At 42.3% G+C, this 22,543-nt stretch overlaps 1 protein-coding gene across 6 annotated transcripts in view; it reads right to left on the reverse strand.

Moving 5' to 3' along the window:
- mcamb (melanoma cell adhesion molecule b) overlaps positions 1–21,519 on the reverse strand; it is a 37,552-nt gene extending 16,033 nt beyond the window's left edge. Inside the window, exon 1 of one of the 6 annotated variants that reach the window (XR_005071838.1) lies at positions 20,770–21,277. Coding sequence is in view for 5 of the 6 variants with exons in the window: in XM_037081575.1 (XP_036937470.1) it covers positions 20,770–20,833 (64 nt within the window). In the remaining variant the exon portion in view is untranslated. Of the gene's footprint in view, positions 1–20,769 lie in introns of all 6 variants that reach the window. The other 5 variants (XM_037081575.1, XM_037081590.1, XM_037081599.1 and 2 more) reach the window with 5 other exon arrangements.
- Positions 21,520–22,543: the final 1,024 nt, after the last annotated feature.

Consider the following 22,543-nt stretch of genomic DNA (forward strand, 5'->3'; position numbering starts at 1 on the left):
AAAACCTGAGGAAAGCTCTTCCTCCTCAAATCTGGTAAAAAATAAAAAAAGAATCAGATCAAAGCAGCAGCGGGAGCAACATCTGACAGGATGATCGCTGAGGTCAGAGGAAAGCAGACACAACCAGACACACACACACACTCTGAGATCTTTCAGCCTGTCTGTCTGGATGTTATGGGTGGGTCATAAGTGGGATGAGACGCTCAGATGTGCAAAAGGATCTGCCGCACGTGCGTGCACGCACACGCACACACACACACACACACACACACACACACACACACACACACTTGCAGATGACCTGAACTTGAGACTCGTCTCCAGCACTAAACACATCATTACATGGTTTGCAAATGTCTGGGAGCACAACCAGCACATGACACACATCCTGCTCTATGTTTCATTCACCGGTTTCCAACCTCTTATTTCAGCGATTCAACAACCGCCTCCTTGCCCTCTCTAAAAGGAAAGATGATGTCAAGAATCCATTTGTCCACTAGTTTTGTTTGCATTACAGAACTGTTATATAACATGTTTCTTCTCTCACAGGGTCGGATTTTAAGGTGCCGTATTAATATTTACATACCGAGGATTCCCCCTGCTTAGACTCTAATTCATGTTTAATTTACTTCTGGCATGTCCTCCAAAGAAGAGGCTCCATTGACCTAAGATATAAAAGGATGAGTATGAATATTGTATTAAAAGGAAGGACATGTAGCTTCCCTGTGTGTGTTTTTGTGTTTTTAATTGCTTGCTGAGCTTAGACAAAACGTTTGAGCATATAATTATAAAAAAGGGCTGTGTTACATTTAATTATAATTATATGATACATTCACTTTCTGGCTTACGTGTGCTAAAACACAGCTAAGACACCACAGTGTGTATTACCTGAAACCAAATCCCTGCAAGTTTGGATTACTGTCATTGTCAGTTATATTTTTTCTATTGTCTCTCCAAAGCCAAAGATGATGTCTTTGCTTGCTTTTCAGGTTCATAATTTTATTTTGGGTTACTACTAGAACAGGTTTACATGCTTTAGTGTTCCAAAAACATTAGTTTTCTCATAAGGTCCAGTGCTGCAAGGGAAATGCTCTGTTTTAGCTCCTGTCTTTTTAAGGCTCCTCCTCCTGAATACCAAGTTTCATCTGATTGGACAGCACACACAAGCCTGAGCCAGCAGCGCAAACGACAGAGCTGCTGTACTAAATTCAGTCTTATGTGCCAAAGTAGCCACTAGGTAGAAATTATGCAAATGTGTGACATGGTGACATAGCAGGATGTCACAAAGTCACCGAATTCATGGCGGGACAACTGATGAGGCATTTCAGGAGCAGTGTTTTTTCTGTGGAGGAGAGGAGCTTCTGTTGGTGCAGACTTCGACCTTTCTAACTTTCATGAGCTTTTACATTCACAAGAACGGATATAAAAACACTGAGGGATAAGAAAAAGCACAACAGGTTTCCTTGAAATGTCTTTTCTCCACAACTGTCACAGAGGCGCAATGACACCAGAAAATATTCCCATTGAAGAAGCCGGAATCAGAGAATTTTGACTTGAGTTTTCTTAAAGAATGATTCAAACCAATTTGTCAATCATCAAAACTGTTGGCGACAAATATTTCCCCTCAGCCACTCTGCTGAAATGAAGCGACAGCTCGGGGACACTATCACGTCTAAGAATAACAATGGCCTATCAAAAGCCTGTTTGCTTACATGAGACAGCAGAATTACAGTGCACTGACCCGACTGGCACCAGAAATAGCAGCAGTCCTACTTCATGACAGGGTGAGACAGAGAGAGGGAGCATGGGAAAACAGTGCCTCAGTCAGGCAGCGCTTTGTCAGGATTTAAATAGGTCCGAGACGAGTGAATAGAGTTAACATGAGAAAACAGATAAAAGATGAACACGAGACGGGAGAAAATGAAAAGACAGAAGCGGGGCGGGGGGGGTTCAAGGTGGCAGAGTGAGACGTGTGAGGAAGAAGTGGGTGTTTGGTTCACTGCAGGCTGCTGCAGCCTCTGACATTTCTCACACTAATCCCTCAATGGCACACTTGCAGTATCTTGCAGAGAGGAGGAAACGTTATCAAGCAGAAGATAACGACTCTCACTCAGCGTGGTGAGAGGAAAAGCTACGTACTCCATGACCTTCCACTTGCATTTCTCCCGAGTGTCCGCAGGATAAGAAGTTTCGTCGAGTCATTTCACACAAAGGCATCTGTTCCTTTCAGGGTGGATTCACTCCTCTCGACAGCTCTCAGATCTTTATCTTTTAGATAGTCCCTATCAAGTTAGTTAGTGTTTATGTTTCCTGTGAAAAGGAATCATCATTTCGTTTTTCATGAAACGGGAACCATTAGAGTCTACATTATTATCTTTGGGTTCAAATATTTAACAAAAATAAAAAGCAGAGGAGCTCAGATATAATGCATGAAAGACTGCATCAAGATGAAAGATAAAGAGTGAACTTGGTGGCATCAGCTTATGGAAATATAGTCTTAAAGAGTAAATACAGCAAATCCTTCCTCCTGCAAGACTCCTAGTCTTGCAGGAGGAATATTCTAAGGGTGGGCAGTTGCAGCCAAATTCTTATTTGCCTTCACAGATCCTCGACCAGAACAGTAGCCCCACTTAGTTTGGGTCAACTTTTGCTAAATGGTGCAAAGGAATGTAATGAGAAACCCTCGAAAACGATCACACTAAAGGCCTTGTCACACGTTCATCAATCACGTCAGCCCTGTGACGCACCAAAGGGCACTTCAGCACACATCACACAGGGCTTTAATCACAACCAAAAAGGACTGTCAGTGACTCACACCGCTCCTGGCGCAGCGGACACATTTCTTCCATAAACTCAACATGCAGGACGGTTTCTAATGCCATGAAAAAAAGCCACTGATATAAAAAGAATGACACGTAAATAAAGATGATTTGTGTGCAGCCATTATTTTGTCTTATGATCCAGTTAACAAGCCTGTGAGCTGTAACTGTGCAGAGAATTCAAAGCTTCTTTGATCCACAGAGAACGACGGAGCTCATTAGGGAACTTTCCATAAACCCCCCCCCCCCCCGACACCGGGCACTTTGACCCAGTGTGTTTTACTCTTTCGTTATAAATATGCATGCTTCCTTTTATCTTGTTTGTTTGCATTAGTAGTAACCAGTTAGCAAGCCTTTCATTTATTAATGAAGACTCATGTGATCTAATTGAGGTTACATCAATGGAAGACATTTCTACTACTAGTCTTGCTGCTGGCTCTGCTCCCACTGTGTTGGCTGCACACACTAACGTTTTCTTGATATAAAGAGGACCGGCCAACAACACCAAACATAAATAGCACCTAGAAAAACTACACTCTGGAGGAATTACAGGAATTAACCTCTGGAGTGTTCGGTGCGAATGGATCAAGATGGAAAGAGTGCAGATATGTAAACTAGATGCACCATATTGTGTCAAAACTCCGGCTAGTTCATCCAGCCAATACAAACACAGGTGATAAAACAGGCAAACATCTCAAATTAAGTGTATAGTCATGCCATACAACATTAGAAAGCGTACTGTCGATTCCTCTGATTCTATTCGACAACAAACGGAACAAATAAAAAAGGTAACAAACGCGTGAAGTTTTGACAGATCACCAATAAAGTGTCTGGGCGTTTCAGTAATGCATCAAACTCCAATAAAAACTGACTTCTCTCATTCCCAGATGTTCATGCAATCAATTTCAGTAAAATATTTTCACACTTTTATGTGTAAAAAGACTCTCAATTCAATGCAGACACGGTTATACCTCTACACCGGAGACCGTGGGATGGCAGCCATTTTGATTGACAGCTCGTTAGAGCCTACAACAGCCAATGAGTGATCATGTAGACAATTGACCCACTCTCTTCCTTCGCCTCTCTCCTGAGCCACTGAAACGTCAGACTCCAGATGATTGATGCATCATGTAGTCAATGAGATTTCAAACACAGGTATATATAGTTTATTACATTTTTTATTCTTTGAATAGTATCTTTTTCCTAAGCACTTGTTTTAACCATTTAATATGAAACCGTTACATTAAGGAGTTTTTGTCCCTGTTACTCTCAATCTTGGGTATTTTGAGGTTGTAAAATTGCATTTTTTTTGCCAGGCGCCTGAGTATTTTCTTAGAAATTTACAAAGAAATCCCACAGAGTACTTAGATTAACTAGCTGCCTTTCCTAGTTTTATTTAATTTTGAATGAAAAACATTCTGGGTTCTTTGGGTTTCAGACCAAAAGATCTGTGTTGGTGGGGTGCATGGTGTTAACGTAGTGGTGAGACGTATCAGGCATTTTCCGAATCTTTGTAGACTGAAAACGTGTCAATAGATCAGAAGAAAAAACTAATAACATGAATAATCTAACGGAGTGCTCGCTCCTCTGTTTGGAGCCTGTGTGGCGCTCAGGTGATGATCTAACTGCTGTGTGCAGACACAATGCGATGGACACTGACAGCTGCAGCAACCAAACTGCACATTCCCACGATGCCTTAGAGAAAACAAGGTCAACTTGTCACACGCTGACCTGCCAGACACTTTCCTTAACACACACAGGCAGACACGCACTCATCTCCAGGGTGCTGGAGCCAAACGCCTGCAGTCAACATGCCATCAGAATTAACGATTTCCAAAAGGCAGCGGAGACGAAGGATGGGAAGAATGTAAATACAGTGGAGAGGATCAGAGCGGACCACACAACAGGGGAGAGAGGGAGGGAGTCACGTCGCTCTCTGATTTCTCCTGATGATCCGACGCTAGATTCCATTTCAGCAGACCACCTGTCGTGGAGATCAGCTCAGGCCAGACCTGGATCTCTTCACAGCACACCAGACTCCATTCCATCTTTCAGGGGGGCTCTGCTGTCTTACAACTTGTACAACAGGTCAGAAAACTCTGGATGAGTCTCTAATAAGGTCATTACAACCAATGGTAAACAGTGAGAGCAAGGAGCCTTCAAAAGCAAGGCAACGATTGCCAAGTGGGTCCAGCAGAGAAGCTTAGTGACTTTGGCTCAGAGAATTCAAGACTGTGAATGCGTTTAAAAGGTTAATTCACCAAAATATCAGATATCCACCACTGAGATCTCCCTGATTCAACGGAGGTTAAGGCAATTTAGTGTTCTCTCACAGGATTAAGAGATGAAGTTTAGTCAAATAAAGCCAAAACTGCAAACACGAACCTTGACAATTAGTTGGCGTCAGAGCACGCTTGTTCCTTTATTGTTCCCAAATGACTCACATTCATAAAGCTTTTTTTACAGCCAACATTCAGGAGGTAAATGTGAAGAATAGGTGGAACTCAAAACCATAACCACTTACACCTGGCAAAATATCTTTTAATTTCACTCTGTGTGTGGGACATTTTGTGCCCTAACTGCACATGTAAGGACAGCGAAGACTCTTGGACTGCAGAGAGTGAGGTGGACAGAGCATCAGAAGCACTTGTGAGCGGTCTCTGGCCACAGCGGTGATGATCCGACTTGCAGGCCTGCAGCTCAGAGGAGCAGCACAGGCTCGCTGACCTGAGGCTAATCCCTCCTCAGTAAGACGCTCTGTGGTCTTCCCTCAGCAGCTACACCCCGAAGAGAGTTCACTCTGTTCCCCTGCCTTTGATAACTACTTGGCAACAAGACAAGAGCTTCTTCCCTTTACTCAGAGTTTCCACACTCAGCTATTCTGATATGCACCCCCCCACCCCCACCCCACACACACACATACAAAATATAATGTATGTTGAATGACTCCTGACTCTGTGTGGGATGCGGTCATCTTCCCATGTCCAAACCACTATAATATTGAAAAAAAAACAACAATCTCACAACTCAATGCCTACTTGGATTTCTATGTGTGTATCTCTGTGGGCCATTTCCTCATGCCTGCTCCCATGGTGGTACGAACGCCCCCTCCATCCTCTTTCCCACGTCCCGGATGACAAAATGGTCTCCGTATCGGCCACTATGTGAGCAGGCAGGAGTAAAATAACACAAGCTGCTCGGAAGTATGGGAAAGGCCAACAGGGACAGTATTTATTTAAGATGCTGATTGTACCGATACAGAGAGAGAAAGAGCGAGAGCGGGGTCCCATGACATGGCTTCGCAAGTATGAGACGTGCGTTACTCGCTGCTGGCATATTCTGGCTAAAGATAGATTGCAGGCACACGCACACACACACGCACACAAACACACTGAAAGCTTTTCACCCATTGACTCTCAGGGTATGGACCTCAGCAGCAGCTCTCTCCTTTTTAGGTGGAGGCTGCAAGTGGCTATAATGAATCGCAAAATCGTTTACCGTTCTTTCATGATAAGACATCCATTTGCCGTATTTGCGTACGTGAACAGTTGTGAGGCTTAGTGTGTGTGAGTGTGCGTAAGTGACTGGATGTACCTGCACCAAACCCTCGAATGCTAAACTAAATTCGGCCTCATTTAAGTGCCAGTGGTACCAAGACAAATGGTGTGATGGCTTATGGGCAACACGTGCTGGCTGCATCGTTTAGTCTTGTGTTACATAAATGTGCGTCTTGAAGAGTGTGAGTCTACATGACAGACAAAAGGTGTGAGTGTATCTACAAACGTCACATACCGTCAGCAAGAATTTCTCATATGCTTTGCGTAAATCTGGCAACAACTCTGACAAAAATCTAATGCATTCCTATGTGCATTTGTCATTAACTGGCAGGAGTTAAAGATCCCACGAAACCTCAGCGTCATGGAAAACTGTTACACCCTGGGAAACTTTAAAGCCAAATGGGATGATGGTACAGATTGGGAAGATTCTCATGTTTGCGACCTGCAGGCAATTCAAGACTATGATTATAGAGTTGGTGGAGTTAACTTTAAAAGTAATCTGCATTAACAATACGACCCGCATCCACTGAATTTGGGTTTAATCAGCTTGAACTTCAACTTTGGTATCCTTGCTTGGTTTTCAGGCACTTCCTTATTATCAAGCATCAATCCCATTTCCAATTTGTACCCCTCCTTGGCCCTCAGATAGATAAGAGTCACAAGAGGTAGTGGTTAAAATTTCTCTCTGAGACAGGGGACAGCTTTTCAAGACCCTCACATGTCATCATTTTCCACTGATGGTGTTGAAGCAAACTTGTAAAAGAGATTCTGAGTGTAAAAGTGAATATTCCTGGTAAAAAATAAGGTTGAATAATAACTTAGAGGTGTGATATCGAGTGCAGAAACTTCGATGCTGGGCTAAAGTTGAATTTCAGGTGACATATGCCATCAAAGACGGGGATGCAACACCGAAATATGTCAAAAGGGGGGAACTCCTGCACAAATCAGCAATGTCAGCTACCTAAAAAAGGACAATTAATACATTGAAATGACGAAGAGTGCTGACACAATATTTAAAAGTCAGGATCTCGTGATACCTGTAATATTAAATAATAATGCTAAAGTCTCCCCATTCAAATAAACATAACTTTGTCCCTATTGAGGAAACCTGCTTTTCTCTTCTCACCCCACTGGTTTGGACATAAATGACTTTCTGTTTGTGTAAAAGAAAGTATGCTTCATTAAGAAAGTATTCATACCCTCTCATAACACAACTTGTAAAGGCCTAATGGAACTGGCTCCACAACTTCACGGAGAGCATTTAGCATTCTTTCTATTTATAGGCCAACTCAAGCTCCATTAATCATTACAAAATCCCCACAAATCATCACACATTTTTGATACCCCATCAATTTATACTTGAATGAATGAATGAATAAAGCAATGATCCATCACTGTGATATATCTAGCCACAACATCCTGTATTAATAGCTAACACCTCACATACATAATGGAGGTAAAGATACTATTTAAGGCTGCCTTAGACACCGGCTCCAAAAGTTCAAATCCCCTGTACAGTGGAGGAGGATTTACGGAGGAAGAGGTCAAATGTAAAGAGCACGCAAACTCAAAACCCTGAAGAAACGCGTTCTTAATCACACAAACGTCATCTCAAGCTCTTTGCAAGAAAACAGCTGTGAACTCATCTCTTGCTCACATGCTTAACTCGCCAAAAGCTTTGCTTTTTTATCACAAAGATCAATTTAACATATCTCACATGTTTTGATCTGAGGTCCCGCGTGCAGTGTGATGAAGCAATGGAGCCGTGAACACAATGATTCCTTTTGACTTGCATCAGCTGTTTCCACTTGGAAATGGCCGATTAAAATGAAAATTAATGAAGCTGAATCAAATCATGACAGAGTGCTTTCTACTGAATGTCTGGTGTGACCGAGATAGAAGAAGAAAAAATATATATCTCAGCAATCATCAGAAGAGGGAAAGAACTCAAAAGCACAGAAATAGTGAAGTGGAAAATAAAAATGATGCATAACTAAAGCAGAGAGATATTCTTGGATATGACATAAGAGGACTATAAATTCAGACCTTAATAATCCCATAGACAAACAGTAAAGCGCGCGTGAGGAGCAAACCATTAAATACAAACAACGATCTACTGTAAGTAAACACTGTGGGGCAACAGCAAACACATCAGCTCTGTGGAGTCAGAGGCATGGTGTCATGGCTGAAGGCTGACAGGTTGCATTAGGTTAAAAGGATCCTAATGTGCATTAGACCAGCACAGAGCATTATTTCAGGAAAACAACATCCATTATTAAGCAGGGTGTTGAACTATCAGAGAATAGACAGAGATCCTGACAGGCCTCTTGTCTCCACTTGTGCCAGTGCAGCTCCCAGAGGACGACTTCACATCCAGGGATCAGCGCGTCAGGAGTCTGAGGGCTCAAACCTCCGCTAGTTCTCTCTCTCTCTAGTCTTTCGCTGACACCGAGACACATGTAACACGAACAACAAGCACCTGGACTGGTTTCACAACGCATCAGGAAAGAAAATAAAATGCAACTTGAGAAACTCAATCGATTCGGGGACACAGGCAGCACAATAAACACAACCGAATGCAGAAATGCGCTTCAGTCGGCTCCTCGCTTTAAGCGTTGCCGCGGCTTCATAAACCGATTGCGGTCCGACCACAGTTATAACAGTTTGGGTCACATGATGAGAGATTTCTGTATTTAGGGTTTTGTCTGTGCTCTAATTACTGTTTCAAATGGTTGAGACTCAGACGAGCTGGACAAAGATGTAGTAACGTACCACTGAGCACTGATCAGGGTTTAGCAACATCTGAATCAAAATCTGATCAGAGTTTCGTGGTTGTTCGCTTTTTTTGCCCGCCTGTCAGACAAACCGAACCGACACAGGTGTGATGAGGCAGCACAGATCACATCAAGCCAGACAGGAAGTCAGTCGGCAGAGTGGCATTGAGCATTCGGTCATTGTTTTGAAACAAATTTTAATTTTTAATGTCACATTCTGAATTTGAATATGTTTTTCAATTTTTTTTGTTTTTGTTTTTTTTTTTGCTAAACATGTTTTGCAGATCGAGTTCTTGTTTGTTAAAGCTGAAGATTTATCCACTTGTATTCAGCCTTAAGGATCCACCGAAGATGTTCAAACATAGAAGTCCAGACTCAGAACTTAAGACTGCCGACCCACCACAGACTCATTCATCCTGCATAACCATATGTCTTTGTTGGTGACTTCCCACAAAAAGAAGCACCGGAGGGCGTGTGATGGGTTTAATAGTCATATAACTTTCACTTGACAGTAGCCCAGTAACTAGCCCTTTGCAGTAATTAGTCACAGTTCCTGGTAAACGAGCGGCGCTGGAGCCTCATCTCTATCACATCTCGTCTTTAAGAGAGCAGAGGGCAGAAGGAGAGGCCCCTCGGACGAGCTGCGAGTGATTTTCTCACATTGGCAATACGTAGCGGCAGGACAGAGGGGGCTCTGTGTGCGTCTGACCCCAGAGCAGAGACGAGAGGTGGGAGAAGCACATAAGTCACAGCGTCAGAATGAAAAAGAGACACGCTCTCCAGCAGGAATCAAAGTGCAGCTGCCAGTGAAGGATGAGACCATTCTGCATTCCTCTGCTGCGACACTGCTGCTAATCAGTGACATTTCACGCCAAAGAAATGGCATTTCATGTGATTCCTAATTATACAATACTTATTCAACATTCTCCAACATCAGTTTAAAAGTCTTTGAAGTGATCTGAACCCCAAACTTTAAAAAAATAAAATAAATAGATAAAATAACCATCAATGAAAGCGGAGACAGTCTGAAGTTGCCCTCTCTGCTCTGGTTTCAAACAAACCGTCAGTTTTCACATCACAAATCTAAAGCACATGCCTGGTCTTTCTCAGCAAACGCTATAAACTGTCCTCATGAACGCACTGGACTGTATATCACGCTGGATATAATCAATCACACGGCGAGGTTTTCCACGATTCCACATGTACTCCGACGGCTCTGCAGGTGTGCCTCAGGCCAAAGTCTGGACACCACATCTCCCACATCTGTAGGTTTGGTAAATTCAGGCCTGTCTTTGAAGCCTCACCTTGTTACCATCGTATCAGTGTCAGATACCATTTCCTCCGGTGCTGCCTTTGTTTTTTTTTAACATCTTGGTTTCAGCTGCATTAACGTCTTATTGACGCCCTCTAGGATCACAGATTTGCCGGCTGGATGTCCTGCAGCTCTGCGGGTGAATCATGTTAAAAGCTTCGCTCCTTTGATATCATTTTGAAGATAAATATGTGATAGTGGATACAAAGATACCCTCTTAGGTTCTTTTAAGCCATCTTACTGGCCTGAGACCTTGTCATATAAGTTCACTCTGACTTTATCTTTTGCGTTCCTGCTGCTCAGCTTACCTACATTTGTATCCTTTTTCTATCACATATAAAAGGCCAACACAGGGGGCCACATTTATAAAAACAGACATTTGATCCATGTTGATCTTAAGGATGATTAAGCAGAAAACCATGCACGTATATTATCTATAAAACCCTTATTTGTAAGCAAAGTCTGTGATTTTCCTGCTGGATATGTATCGTAGTTTGGAACAGTCTTCACCAGAGTCTGTGGTGAGCTATGCATGAGTTTTATGAACAATGTGCAGTGGCGACACACTCCAAACCATCAGAAACAATCTAAAAACTAAGTTAAGGGAAATAAACGAGGCCCGTGGTTTTAGAGTAACTGGTGTTATTTGTGACAGTATAACAGCACTATAATCTCACCACATTACATTCCTTATAGAGCCAGAGACAAACCTCAGCTCTCGTCCTCAAGAGAAAAAGTGTAGAGACACTGTACGTAAAAAAACGAAGATTTGAGTGTTTAAGGTATTAAACAAGCTGTATCTTCTCAGGTCAGTCATAATGGACCAGCAATTCAGGACTGAAATATGAGTCACAAACTCTCCAGTGGTCGAACTTGTTAAAGCTCTATCCTGTCAAATAGTGCAGACACTGCTTAGAACAACAACAGTCCCAGCTGTTCCTCATGTGAGAGGTTTTTTTCGTGGTTTTCATGAACATAAATCACATGGTTTTCTTACAAATAAGCAAAGTGGAAGTTTTGCAATGTCAGTGACGTTAATGAATTTTGGCCCGGATGCATTCTGTAACACACATATGGCCCATCTATCACACACACCCGCCATATCCCATGGTGTCGATTTCAACATTTTGGTAAAACTCCACACCCCTGCAACGCCAAAGAATGATCACTATTTCTTAAAGCCAAAAGCACCATATAGAAAACCATCATTTCTGACATCGGAGTCGGTGTGACTGACAAGAAGGAACAGCTGGTCCCAGTCGGGGCCACTAAACAACCTTTGAACCAGAGTACGAGGGGAAAAAATGGTAACTGGAGTATTTCCAGGATTCAACCGTTTCTCCCTCAAAGACAGAAACTGGCAAAGAAGTGTTTACACAATCAATACAGTCACAGTCTTTTAATATCAAAACCAATTTATGCACTGTAGAAACTACTTGTGACATTGATTTGACATGCAGACAGAAAAAATGCCATTTACTGTGTATGGTCTGTGCTCTTGCTCGCTGTGGTAAACAGACAGCCACCATCATTTTCCCATAAATGCAGCTTTTATCGCCCATCAAATCCACTTATCCAGGCTGTCAGGATGGTTTTAGGTTGCTTGTTTAACTGTGTATCTCTGTTGAGGTAAAGGTGTATGTAAAAATGCTTTATGAACCATGACTTTCTCTAAAATTAAGGGAACAGTTCCTCACAAAATGTAATGTCTGTCATTATCTACTCAACCTCATGCCAAGCGAAAGTCGGGTGAACTTAGAGCGTTAGCACACACCTTTTCTTAAGTGAGTGCGTAAGCTCGACCGTGCATCAAGGGTTTAAATTATGTGTTTTAAAATCAATTTAGGATCGAATGTTGAATGACAGACTTGAAGCTATATCATGCTTTACTCGTTATTGTTTTTTGTTTGTTTTGTTTAACTTTACTATAGCTGTCTGAATCTTCATTTTGGGGCGAACTGTTCCTTTAACCCCACTGAAATGAAAGTCTGAAGACACTGGCATTGGGAAGGTCGGGGAAAAGAACTCGGTGCTACTGAACGTAACGGGTGATTTTGCAGAAACGTCCCACATTGATGATTCTCGTCTATTGACAGGCTGGAATTTACACACAGCCGAGTGTCTGAAACGTAACTGAGACAGAAGAATAAAGAAGAATCACAGCCCTTCCTGTGTCAAAACCGCAACTTTCTCTTCTCCATTCTTAGACAAACGGCTGATCCGTCCATTTTCAGAGGTTATATAAAGTCATACAAACCTCCGAGGCCGAACACAAACCGCAATTATTACTTTGGTGTCCGCCAGACAGACATACAAAAAGTCCAGACTGCATGCTTGTGGGGTAGAAAAAACACAAAGTTGCAAGTGTATTTTTCTGCTGCTTGCACTGCTGTGCCTCAATATGAAATTCAATAAAAGGCATAAATCAAACTCTTCCGCACTGAACCAGCTCCCTGCACCTCTTCACCACGTCTGACATGGCTGCAGAGTTTATTTCAGGCCTGATACAACAATGTTTGGCTCGGTTTGTTGTTTCAACCGTGACCATAGTTTAACTGAGCAGGTCGTCCCACAGAGTAGAGTTACATTTATTACAACCTCACTGCACTCGAGTGTTCTGAAGTGCAGCAAAAATATCTGGAAGGATAAAACACGTATTGTAATTAAAAATATGAAACTGGACAAGAAGTGATGATAAAGCAAAGTACTAGACAAGTTTGATGATCAATAATGCGCCATCACACGGGGGCTTTAGTGCGCTGCTCCCTGCAGGTCCTCACGGTTTGATAAGGACAGCAGATCAGCTTTCTTCCTCTTGCCGGCTTCATAAAACCAGCTCTCCTTGACTTTTAAATATCTTCCAAATGAAGGCATTGCATAAACAGTCCTGTAATTCTTGTCAAGTGAACTGTGCTCTGAATACAACACCGTCAGAGAGGAAACAGGCCGACACAGAGTGCAAGGTTCAAACCTGCAAAACGCTCGACGGAGAATGCAACAAAACGCTTCATCCTGTTTGTATCTTCATTTATTTTGACTCAAGCCCCACATTAACCTCTGAACCCCTCTCACTGCAATAAAAAAAAAGGGCCCGAGGTCACTCATTTAACCCGATAGGGCATTTTGTCGGTATTTTACAATTTTCCAGCTCTCCAAGTGTCAGTCAAATGAGAGGCTGTTAATATGATTTATGTCCCCACATTGTTTGCACATTGGTTTAATGGGGAGCTTGTCCTCTCCAGGCTCAATTATCAAAGTTATCTCAGGGATCAAGTAGCAGCTCCTGCCAAAGCCTAATAACCTTCCCCAGTGCTGAGGCTTTTACACTCATGCTCATCAGCCTTGCCTTGATGTTTTATCAACTGTTTTCACAGCGACAAAAACCTACATGAGGAAAGTGGTTATTTGAAGGTGTACAAATCAGCCATGACTGTGGCTGTGGACAGATGTAAAGAGGACATAGATGAGGCATTTGATAAGACCTAATGTAGTGCGGCACTTGATATTGCTTGATATTAATGATCAGTAGGAATGATCACTTCTTAATCACAATTTACAAATACTATTTCATATAGAAACAAGTTATTCTAAATTAAGGAAATAAAGATCTGTTTGGAGTTTTTGCCCCTGTTACTCTCAAGAACGGGTGTTCTGAGGTCACAAAATGGCATTATGTTGCCAGGCACTTGAATATAAGAAACAGTTGCAGTTACAGGTCATGTGTAGTCTTATTTTTGCATCAATAAAAAGAAGTCAAGAAAAACAGATTCAAACTCCTTAGCAATAGGCATTTCAGGATAATTCTTCTGAAACTTCCAGGAATGTTAATGAAAAACATCACATGCGTAATTCATTACACAATTCTAACAGGATTTTAAAAAAATGTTTAAAGGAAGGTCAGAAGCAAAACTTAAAATACCTTGAGGGCAGCTGTTTGATCATGTAACCGCTTCAGTATAACAAAAAACAGCCTTTTCTCGCAGCTTAGTCACAACTTTTTAAGGGCAGCAGATTTTTTTTGTGATTCTTGTCGGCAGCTGGGATGGTGTAAAGTTTATCATCTCAACAATGAAACATTTTCAAATTGCACCCATGTAGACCATGAGAGAAAGTGAGTTCAGACGCTCTGGTTCTACCGCATGTCAGCGTCACCAGCAGTGAAACTGTAACCCTGCTTTAACCAAAATAACACATGGTGACAACAGGTCCTTAAGCAGTGACGGTGAACTGACCTGAGTGGGCCAGGTGTACGCAGCTGTCCCTCTGATCCAGGAGCTTCAAAGACCATTGGAGCAGCAGTAGGCGTGAACACTGAGAGCAGAACCGGCCCCTCAGATGCTGCGTTAGCTAAAGGTGAGCGCCAAACGGCCTGATATGAATGGATTTGCCCTGCAGCCACATATGGAGCAGTACATCAGAGTACAGTAAAGCTGTCCAGTGTGCGTTCATCCCTCTTACAGATGAAACGCATCACTGCACATCTGCAGACAAGGCTGATATTGTGCCCAGGCTCTCTGTTGGACATCAGAGATGGTGTGTTTCTTGTAAAACCAAACTATGATGAAAAATGTTGCAAGAAACTGGACAAATAAGGAAAACGTGTTTTTCTGAAAGCAATTGTTTGGTTTGCCCATTTCAAGCTGACAAGCACACAACAAAAAATGGTTTTCCTTTGGGGGGAAAAAGGTGGAGAAAAGTGTGTTTTTCTCATTGTTCTGAGTAGCAAAGACTGAACAAAGCTGAATATTAACTTCCTTCCTTCCCACTTTGGCAACAGAAATTGTCGATTATAAGATATCATTCAACGCAGCTCAGCTGCAGATGCTGTTTCTTCGCTCGAGCCACATTACACAAACAATTATTTGCTGCTACTCAGTGAACGCTCACAAAATGGCCTCGATGACAGCAGCACAAAGTCCTGGGAGCTTTCTCCACCAGTAACAGCCCCCCTCTCCATCACTGGTTCGCCTTATTGACCCAGGTAATGGTGATAATGGATGTTATTCACATCAGGAGGAAGATCAAACAGTAAAAGGAAACCCTTTGCTTCTACAGTTCATGCTCCCAAGTGCAAAGCCTCAAGCCAATTATATTTCTCAGCAGGGAAACACCGGATCAAAACGCTGTTTACGTAAAAAAAAAACAATAATTGCCTGAAAACAAATGCAGCTTCTCTTCTGCTTTCATGGTCTAACACACTCAGAAATACATTGACTAATTGGAAAAAAAGTGTTTTTTCTCTGGTTTTCTCCACATTTATTCAACTTAAAACCTCACAGCACAAACACCAACACAAAGGTATTAGTGGAGTGTCACATAAGGTATAGTTTTGTCAGAATATAGGTTAAGAAGGAATACTTTAAACTTTGATTATACTGCTATACATGCAAGTTAAATCTTAATTGTTACCTCAAGATCATGGGTGTGTGAAACAAAGGTTGTTTTCTTGAGCTCTTGAGAAAATATGCTTTATTTACCCAGAGATAACAAGATTAATTCATCTGTTAACACAAGAAAACAAAAGCTTGTTATGCCTTACAGCCTAATGTTTATCAGGTCAGCAGTGCCATCCCAGCATGCACACATATAAGTGTAGCAACTGTCAGATTAAGGAGTACCCATTATTTATGGCAAAAATGTATTAAAAGTACAGATGGTTTGCTTTGAAACTCCTAAAATCCATCCACACAGAGCAGTGTGTGTATAAAACTCCCCTCTTATGAATCTTATGCCGTTGTTTTCTCCAGGAAAATTATCTTTAAAACAACATTTATCTTGTCATCATGAACATCATAACTTGTGATCTCGAGCAAACAAATAAAATGCAACGTGTTATCACAGGAAAACAGAGAAAATTATATGTTCATGTTTTATTTCGGAGCTGGCCATGACTGTCTGGGTCGCGAATGTATTTATCATCATTTCTATTTTATTATGTCACTCTATGTCAACTTGTTACAGTTAATTGTCATTGAATTTTGAAACTATGGTTTCTTGCACATCAGAGCATTACCAAGTCTAGATGCTTTGCCATGTTGTGCTTACCCTTATTACTTTCAAATAAAAAGTCAGGGCATCACTACAGAATGACAGTAATAGTCTAACAGTGATCGCCTGAGGGCAGCCTATGTAAGTTTTGCTGAGCAGCAACAGCTGTGTCCACAAGTGGTGATCACTGTACAGATTACTGGATAATGGCTCGCTATGTTTCCCTTGATTCTGTTGAGACAATCACATGATGTCATCATTGGCCAACCTGACTGCCAGCAGGTCAGACCGTACCATAAGCAGTCTCTCAACAAGGCATGAAACCACTGAAATGTTTTATGTGAAATGCTAAAACATTAAACTGTGATGATATTGATAATCATTTCATTTATTTTAGTCACTTTTAGAGGGAAAGAAACTCCTAATCGTCACTCCTCTTTGATACTTGACTGAATATCTTTGGGTTGTGGACTGAAAAAGACAATTGAGTGACATCCTCAATTGTCTTTTTGGGCTTTGGGAAACACTGATTTGACATTTTCCCCCCATTTTCAGACATTTTATAGAGTAAATACATTAGTCAATTGATGGAAAAAATAATCAACAGATTCATCAACAATTAAAAGAATAATTGCAGATAATGAAGATAAAGAACAACAGCAGCATGAAAGGAAAGATCTTATAAGCCTTCTAACACTCCAACCCTAAGTCTTTTCAAAGAGAGAGACAGACACCCATACACCCAACTTCTCTTCCGTGTTAAAGAACAATTGTACAGATATATGAACAGGGTTTCCTGTGGTTTTCAGCTCTATTATTCCTATTAAACTCAGCTGTACTTTACATTCATATGGCACAAGACCGATATTCTCTTGCCTTCATACTGTTTCCTTTCTGAATTCCACTGGGGCTCTGGATTATGTTTCGCTAATCCTAACAGCCGTAAATTCACCAAAACAATTTTAGACGTCTCCAGATTGATGCTGCACCGTCACGGCCCAGATCAAAAACAGCGGTGGACTGCTCCTTTTCTGCGTGGTCTCCTGAGGAGTCCGTTGCATGGGAACACAAACAGAGTGCCTGAACAGCTCGGGGCTTTATTTCAGGACACAGATAAGACACCATGTGCCCATGACGAACTTTCTCCACAAAGGGACATCAGTTGGCTACTAAGATGCATGAGGCAAAGAATTTCTGATATTTATACAAAAAAAATACACTGATGTATCCTGCAGAGATGTGCTCGCAATGAGGAAGAGTGAAAGTGAGTGCAAAATTACTGACATTTGTAAAAAACAGAAAAAGTTCTTAAAACTCCTCATTTTCAAACAATTATGTCCAACCTGCTCCATGCAAAACTGCTCGCATACATGGAAATGACACAGTCCCTGTCCTGAGCTGTGGATATGTTCCGGAAGAGGTCTGAATTAAGGAATTTCCATTTCAAACTAGCTCCGCTCTGCTGATCCTGTGCCAGATTAGCCGGCCTCAATTTTCTCGTGACACAAGGCCATTTATTGTCCGCGACCAGCTCGCTTCTTCTGAGGAGCAGCAGTTGTTTTGAGGCATACGAAACCGAAGTAGCAGCAGAAAGTGGCGACCTTTAAATGAGCGAGGTCTAATGTGGCCGCTCTTTGGCCCGGCCGATGTCACAGGAAGTGAACGGTATCCTTATCGGGGGTCACCACTGCAGTCCAGCAGTCTGTCCTCTGATGTCATCAGGGGCTAGATGGAGATCTGGGACAGACAGTCACACCCATTTGTGTCTGTGAGCGGAGATAAACTGACCGCAAGCTAACCACAAGAGCTTTTTCCACTCCAACTGTGATCAAATAATCTGGTGTGAAGTTTGTCTTAATACTTTCCTGCTCAAATGTCAGGATACAAAATGTCATTAGAGGTGGGCCTGATCCGATCCTATATTGGTACTGGGTCCATTATAGACGTCATTCACTCAATCAAGCACCTGCTGGGCAAGACAACAGTCAAACAGACACCACCGGGCAGAAGACTCTTGCTGATGCTTTCCGTGAAAAAGTTCTAGTAGACAACCCAAAGGCTAAAGGGATTACAGAGACCATGCTCAACTCCATTATACTCGATGACCAACCACTATCTGTCATGGAAAATGTCAGATTGTGTAGCCTGTTGGAGCACTTAGAGACCAGGTATCACTCGCCATTGGTGGCTCGCCATTTTCTGGCGAGCTGGCGTTTTTTGTCTGTATGTCAAAGCCCTGAAGTCACCTCCCAAATATCCATGCACATTGATTCCACTGCCATAACAGCACTGTGCATTTTCTCTTCAGTATGAAAGATTAGTCAATGAATATTGATGAAATACTTTTTTTTTTTTTTTTTTTTACATTCCAGCAACATTATTTAGAAATGGGCATCTTGTGTGATTTGGTGCCCCCATTCTAAAGTTACATAGTGCAGAAACAAGTGATGGGGGGTGGAGTGGCTGAGACAGAGACACCATTTATGCAGTTACAGGACACTGAAATAATAATAGCTGTTATTTTAGGGGGTAAAAGTTACATAATGTGGCTTTAAATAAACTGAACTGCTCATGAATGATTAGGAATCCAACACAGTGGAAACAGTTCTCGTGCCAAATGTCTGTCACTGTCACGTTGATACCGTTGTCTGGACAAACAACTTAACTTAAGAGATATACAAATGTAACACAAGGAATGGCAGGGCAGATTATGGATTGGAGGTGAAGGACAACAGCAGCACAGGCTTGAAGAAAGCCAGAGAAGAAGCACAGGAAGTGGACTTGATGAGTACAGGGAGGGCCAGAGGAGATCACGGACAATGGTCGGGCTGAAGTCAAACAGGAGATCGAGCACAATGCGGTGACCAGGGAGGGAAACGTTCACGTGGTCGAGGAGTAACAGGGATGAGGAAAAGTAAAGGTGTGTGGAGAGCAGGAGAGGAGGGAAGTGGAGCTCACAGAGAGGAAGGGGTGGAGGGGGGAAAGCGCACGTTGACCTGTCTCACCTTAACAAACAAGTAGAAGCACACCAACAAAAAAATAAAAAGTGCTTTCAAACTGTGGACAGCTGAGAGACACATAACACCGCGTATAAATCTACTCTCCCACGATCTCTTCTAAAAATAACCATTCATCTGCACCTCGTGAGATGACATCCAACTTGCTTTATTACAGTCCCACATAGTCTGACGGTGAACTGCACAGGTGGACGGCCTTTTCTCGCTCTCAACCTGTGAAGCGAGAGCCGAACTCACTCTGGGAATGTTCTGTGTGTTGAGACAAGAGCTGACAGAAAGCAGACGGAGAGCTCCCTGAGCCACAACCGGACCTCTGTGGATGTCAGAGGCTAAAAATACATGCAGCAAAACTATTGAGACTAACTTCACAACGCCATGGAAATTAGCAAAATACGACGTCTCTTTCAGGTCATTTCGATTCAAATCTTTTTGCAGCGAAGCAGCAATCGGTTTGCCAAGAATTCGCCAATCTTTTTAAAGGTGCAATGCATATCGTTGGGGAAGAATATTTAATCAGAACTAAACTAAGCCAACAAAGTAAACAAATTCTTATTTTCATAAATACATCCATGACTGAATAAACAGACTGACCTTAAAGGACAGCACAGTTTCACACTGTTTTACCTTGTTTATATGTGGCAGACCCTGCCACCTTTTAGCTTCAAACAGAGCTCGGGGCACCTTATTTTCCTCTGAGAGTAGTTTGTTTATTCAAGACACATTTCTGAGTTTGAATTTCCTGCACTTATCTATTATTTTTCACAACACCTGCACACGACACACCCATCCACAGCCTTCACTCTTCATGTCTTCCTTCTGAAATCTTCAACTAAAGTCACGGCACCTGAGAAATCAGCGGCTGCATGGTTCAATTTTACCCTGTGAGGATTTTTTTTTTTTTTTTTTTTACTGAAATGTCATGTAAGCACAAGAGGACTGTGACAGCTTCACATCTTTGTGTAACTCCCACTGGAGCTGACAGCATGCTGCAGGGAGGTAAAGTTTCTGTGCAGTCAACAGTTGAACTACAGCCTCTAGAACGGCACCTTTACCTCACATACATGATAAGAAGTTTCACAAAAAAAAAAAAACTAGTCTGAGCTGCTGGAACATCACACACAATGCAGCCCATTCATTCCTACTCTCTTCTCTAAGTGTTTCTGTGTTGTATCCTGACACTGAAAGCAGTCTGAAGCAGCCTTATTCCCACCGACAACTGTGCAAAATAAAAATAAAATAAAAATAAAATTAAAAAAAGCCCTGGCGCTGTGCGGACCCAGTCATGTCTTATCGGACACTCACCTCCCCAGGTGTGGAAGAGGACCAGAAGTCCGACGAGCAGAGAAGCAGCGTCCCGTGCAGCCATGGTGGTTGTTTGGTAGGTAGTGCAGCTGTCCGTGCTGGGGTGTGTGTGGAGGGAGTCTGACAGGGACTGGTCCTCCTGGAAACTGTATGAACACACACACACACACACGCAGAGAGAGAGAGAGAGAGAGAGAGAGAGAGAGAGAGAGAGAGAGAGAGAGAGAGAGACGCGGGGAGGCAGATGATGCAGGAGGGGCAGAGGCTGGAGGTCTGCGCTGTAAAAAAAGAAAAGAAAAGAAAAGAAAAAAAATGTCCGTCCGCTCGAGGGATTGGGGCGCAAATCTAACCTATCAGGCGACCTACTCTCTAAACTTTTAACATCTCTGGTTGCGCTATTTTCAATGGCGTATTTACTTATATAATTAGACAAGCGTGAGTCCAGTGTCTGGGCTCAAACGGTATGCGTGGGTGGATATTTTTTGCAGTGTGCAAAAAAAGAAAAAGGAGGAACTTGAGTGAGAGCAGCAGGAGGGAGGAGGTCTGGAGAGAAATACAGTGTGGAGTTAGAATTTACAGCTTTTTGTAGTTTCCCAGACTCCAGCGTGATACATTTCTCTTCAAAGAGGATCATAGCTCGTGTTCTCTGGACTGGAAACCATGTCTGGTGAAAACTAACTCACCTTGACTTGATTATGTGAAGCCTGGCGTGAAAAGCTGTGGCCCCTCTTTTAATGTATTTAGTTTTCATGTGTTGGAGACAGGACATATGGTGGCGGTGAGCCCGAATGATGACGAGTAATTTGCAAGAATCGTCCACCTGTCAAATTCACACTCAAATGAAATAAGCGGGGGTCGACCCATCACCTGAGTTACCGCTATCTTCGGCTGCCCATAGCTAGTTAGCTCAGTGAGCCGTGCAGTTAGCAGTTCAGACTGGGAGCTTGGAACCAAGGGAGTGTTAGCACAGGAGGGCTAGCTGGTTAGCATGCTGACTTCAGAAGTTACCACTGCAACACAGTATACTGACATCATAATGTCAAAACATTCATTATTCACATTATGTTTATAATTTGAGTTGGGTTTTTTAAAGTTTCAATCATAACTCTTACAACTGATGCTCTTTGGACAGAGGATGCTGATCACTGTACAGATTGGAAAGCCCACTGAGGCAATGTGATTGTGATTTTGGGTTAAATGAAATTCATTTGATTTGATTTTGACACACTGCCTATTCAACTCCATCCTGGATGAATATGACTCTGTCTCTGTGTTGGATGCCAAGCTTAATATGGACATCATAAGGGAGATGAATAAGACTCCCTCCAAACCATGTATAAACATGGTGCCTGCCAGAGGACGTCAAATCATTTACATGATGCTGACCTCCTGCACTTTAGCTGCAGAGCTCCAGTCTCTGACATGTAAAGCAGTTCAACGGTACACATGGTTTTGACTGCTAACTGCAACATTTGCCTGTAACTGTAAGAAAGCACCCATGTATTCCTGGGGTGTGTGCACTGAAAACAAATTCTCAGAGTGTCAGATGGCTCCTGGAAAATGACACAAAATACTGTGCTGTTGACTCTCTGGTCAGCTACCAGGCGGCTGTGGCTCGCTTGATCCAAGTCAACATAATTCAAATATTTAGTCAGCTCAGACTGGAGAGAGGCACAGTACATAAACACAGCCTTTCAATATAAGGTTAGATTTTAGATGAGTAAAACTATCTCAGCCACAGACTGACAGGTTGATGATACCTAAAGCCTAACTC

The sequence above is a fragment of the Acanthopagrus latus genome, chromosome 2, assembly GCF_904848185.1.
Source record: "Acanthopagrus latus isolate v.2019 chromosome 2, fAcaLat1.1, whole genome shotgun sequence".
In the NCBI taxonomy this organism is placed as follows: domain Eukaryota; kingdom Metazoa; phylum Chordata; class Actinopteri; order Spariformes; family Sparidae; genus Acanthopagrus; species Acanthopagrus latus.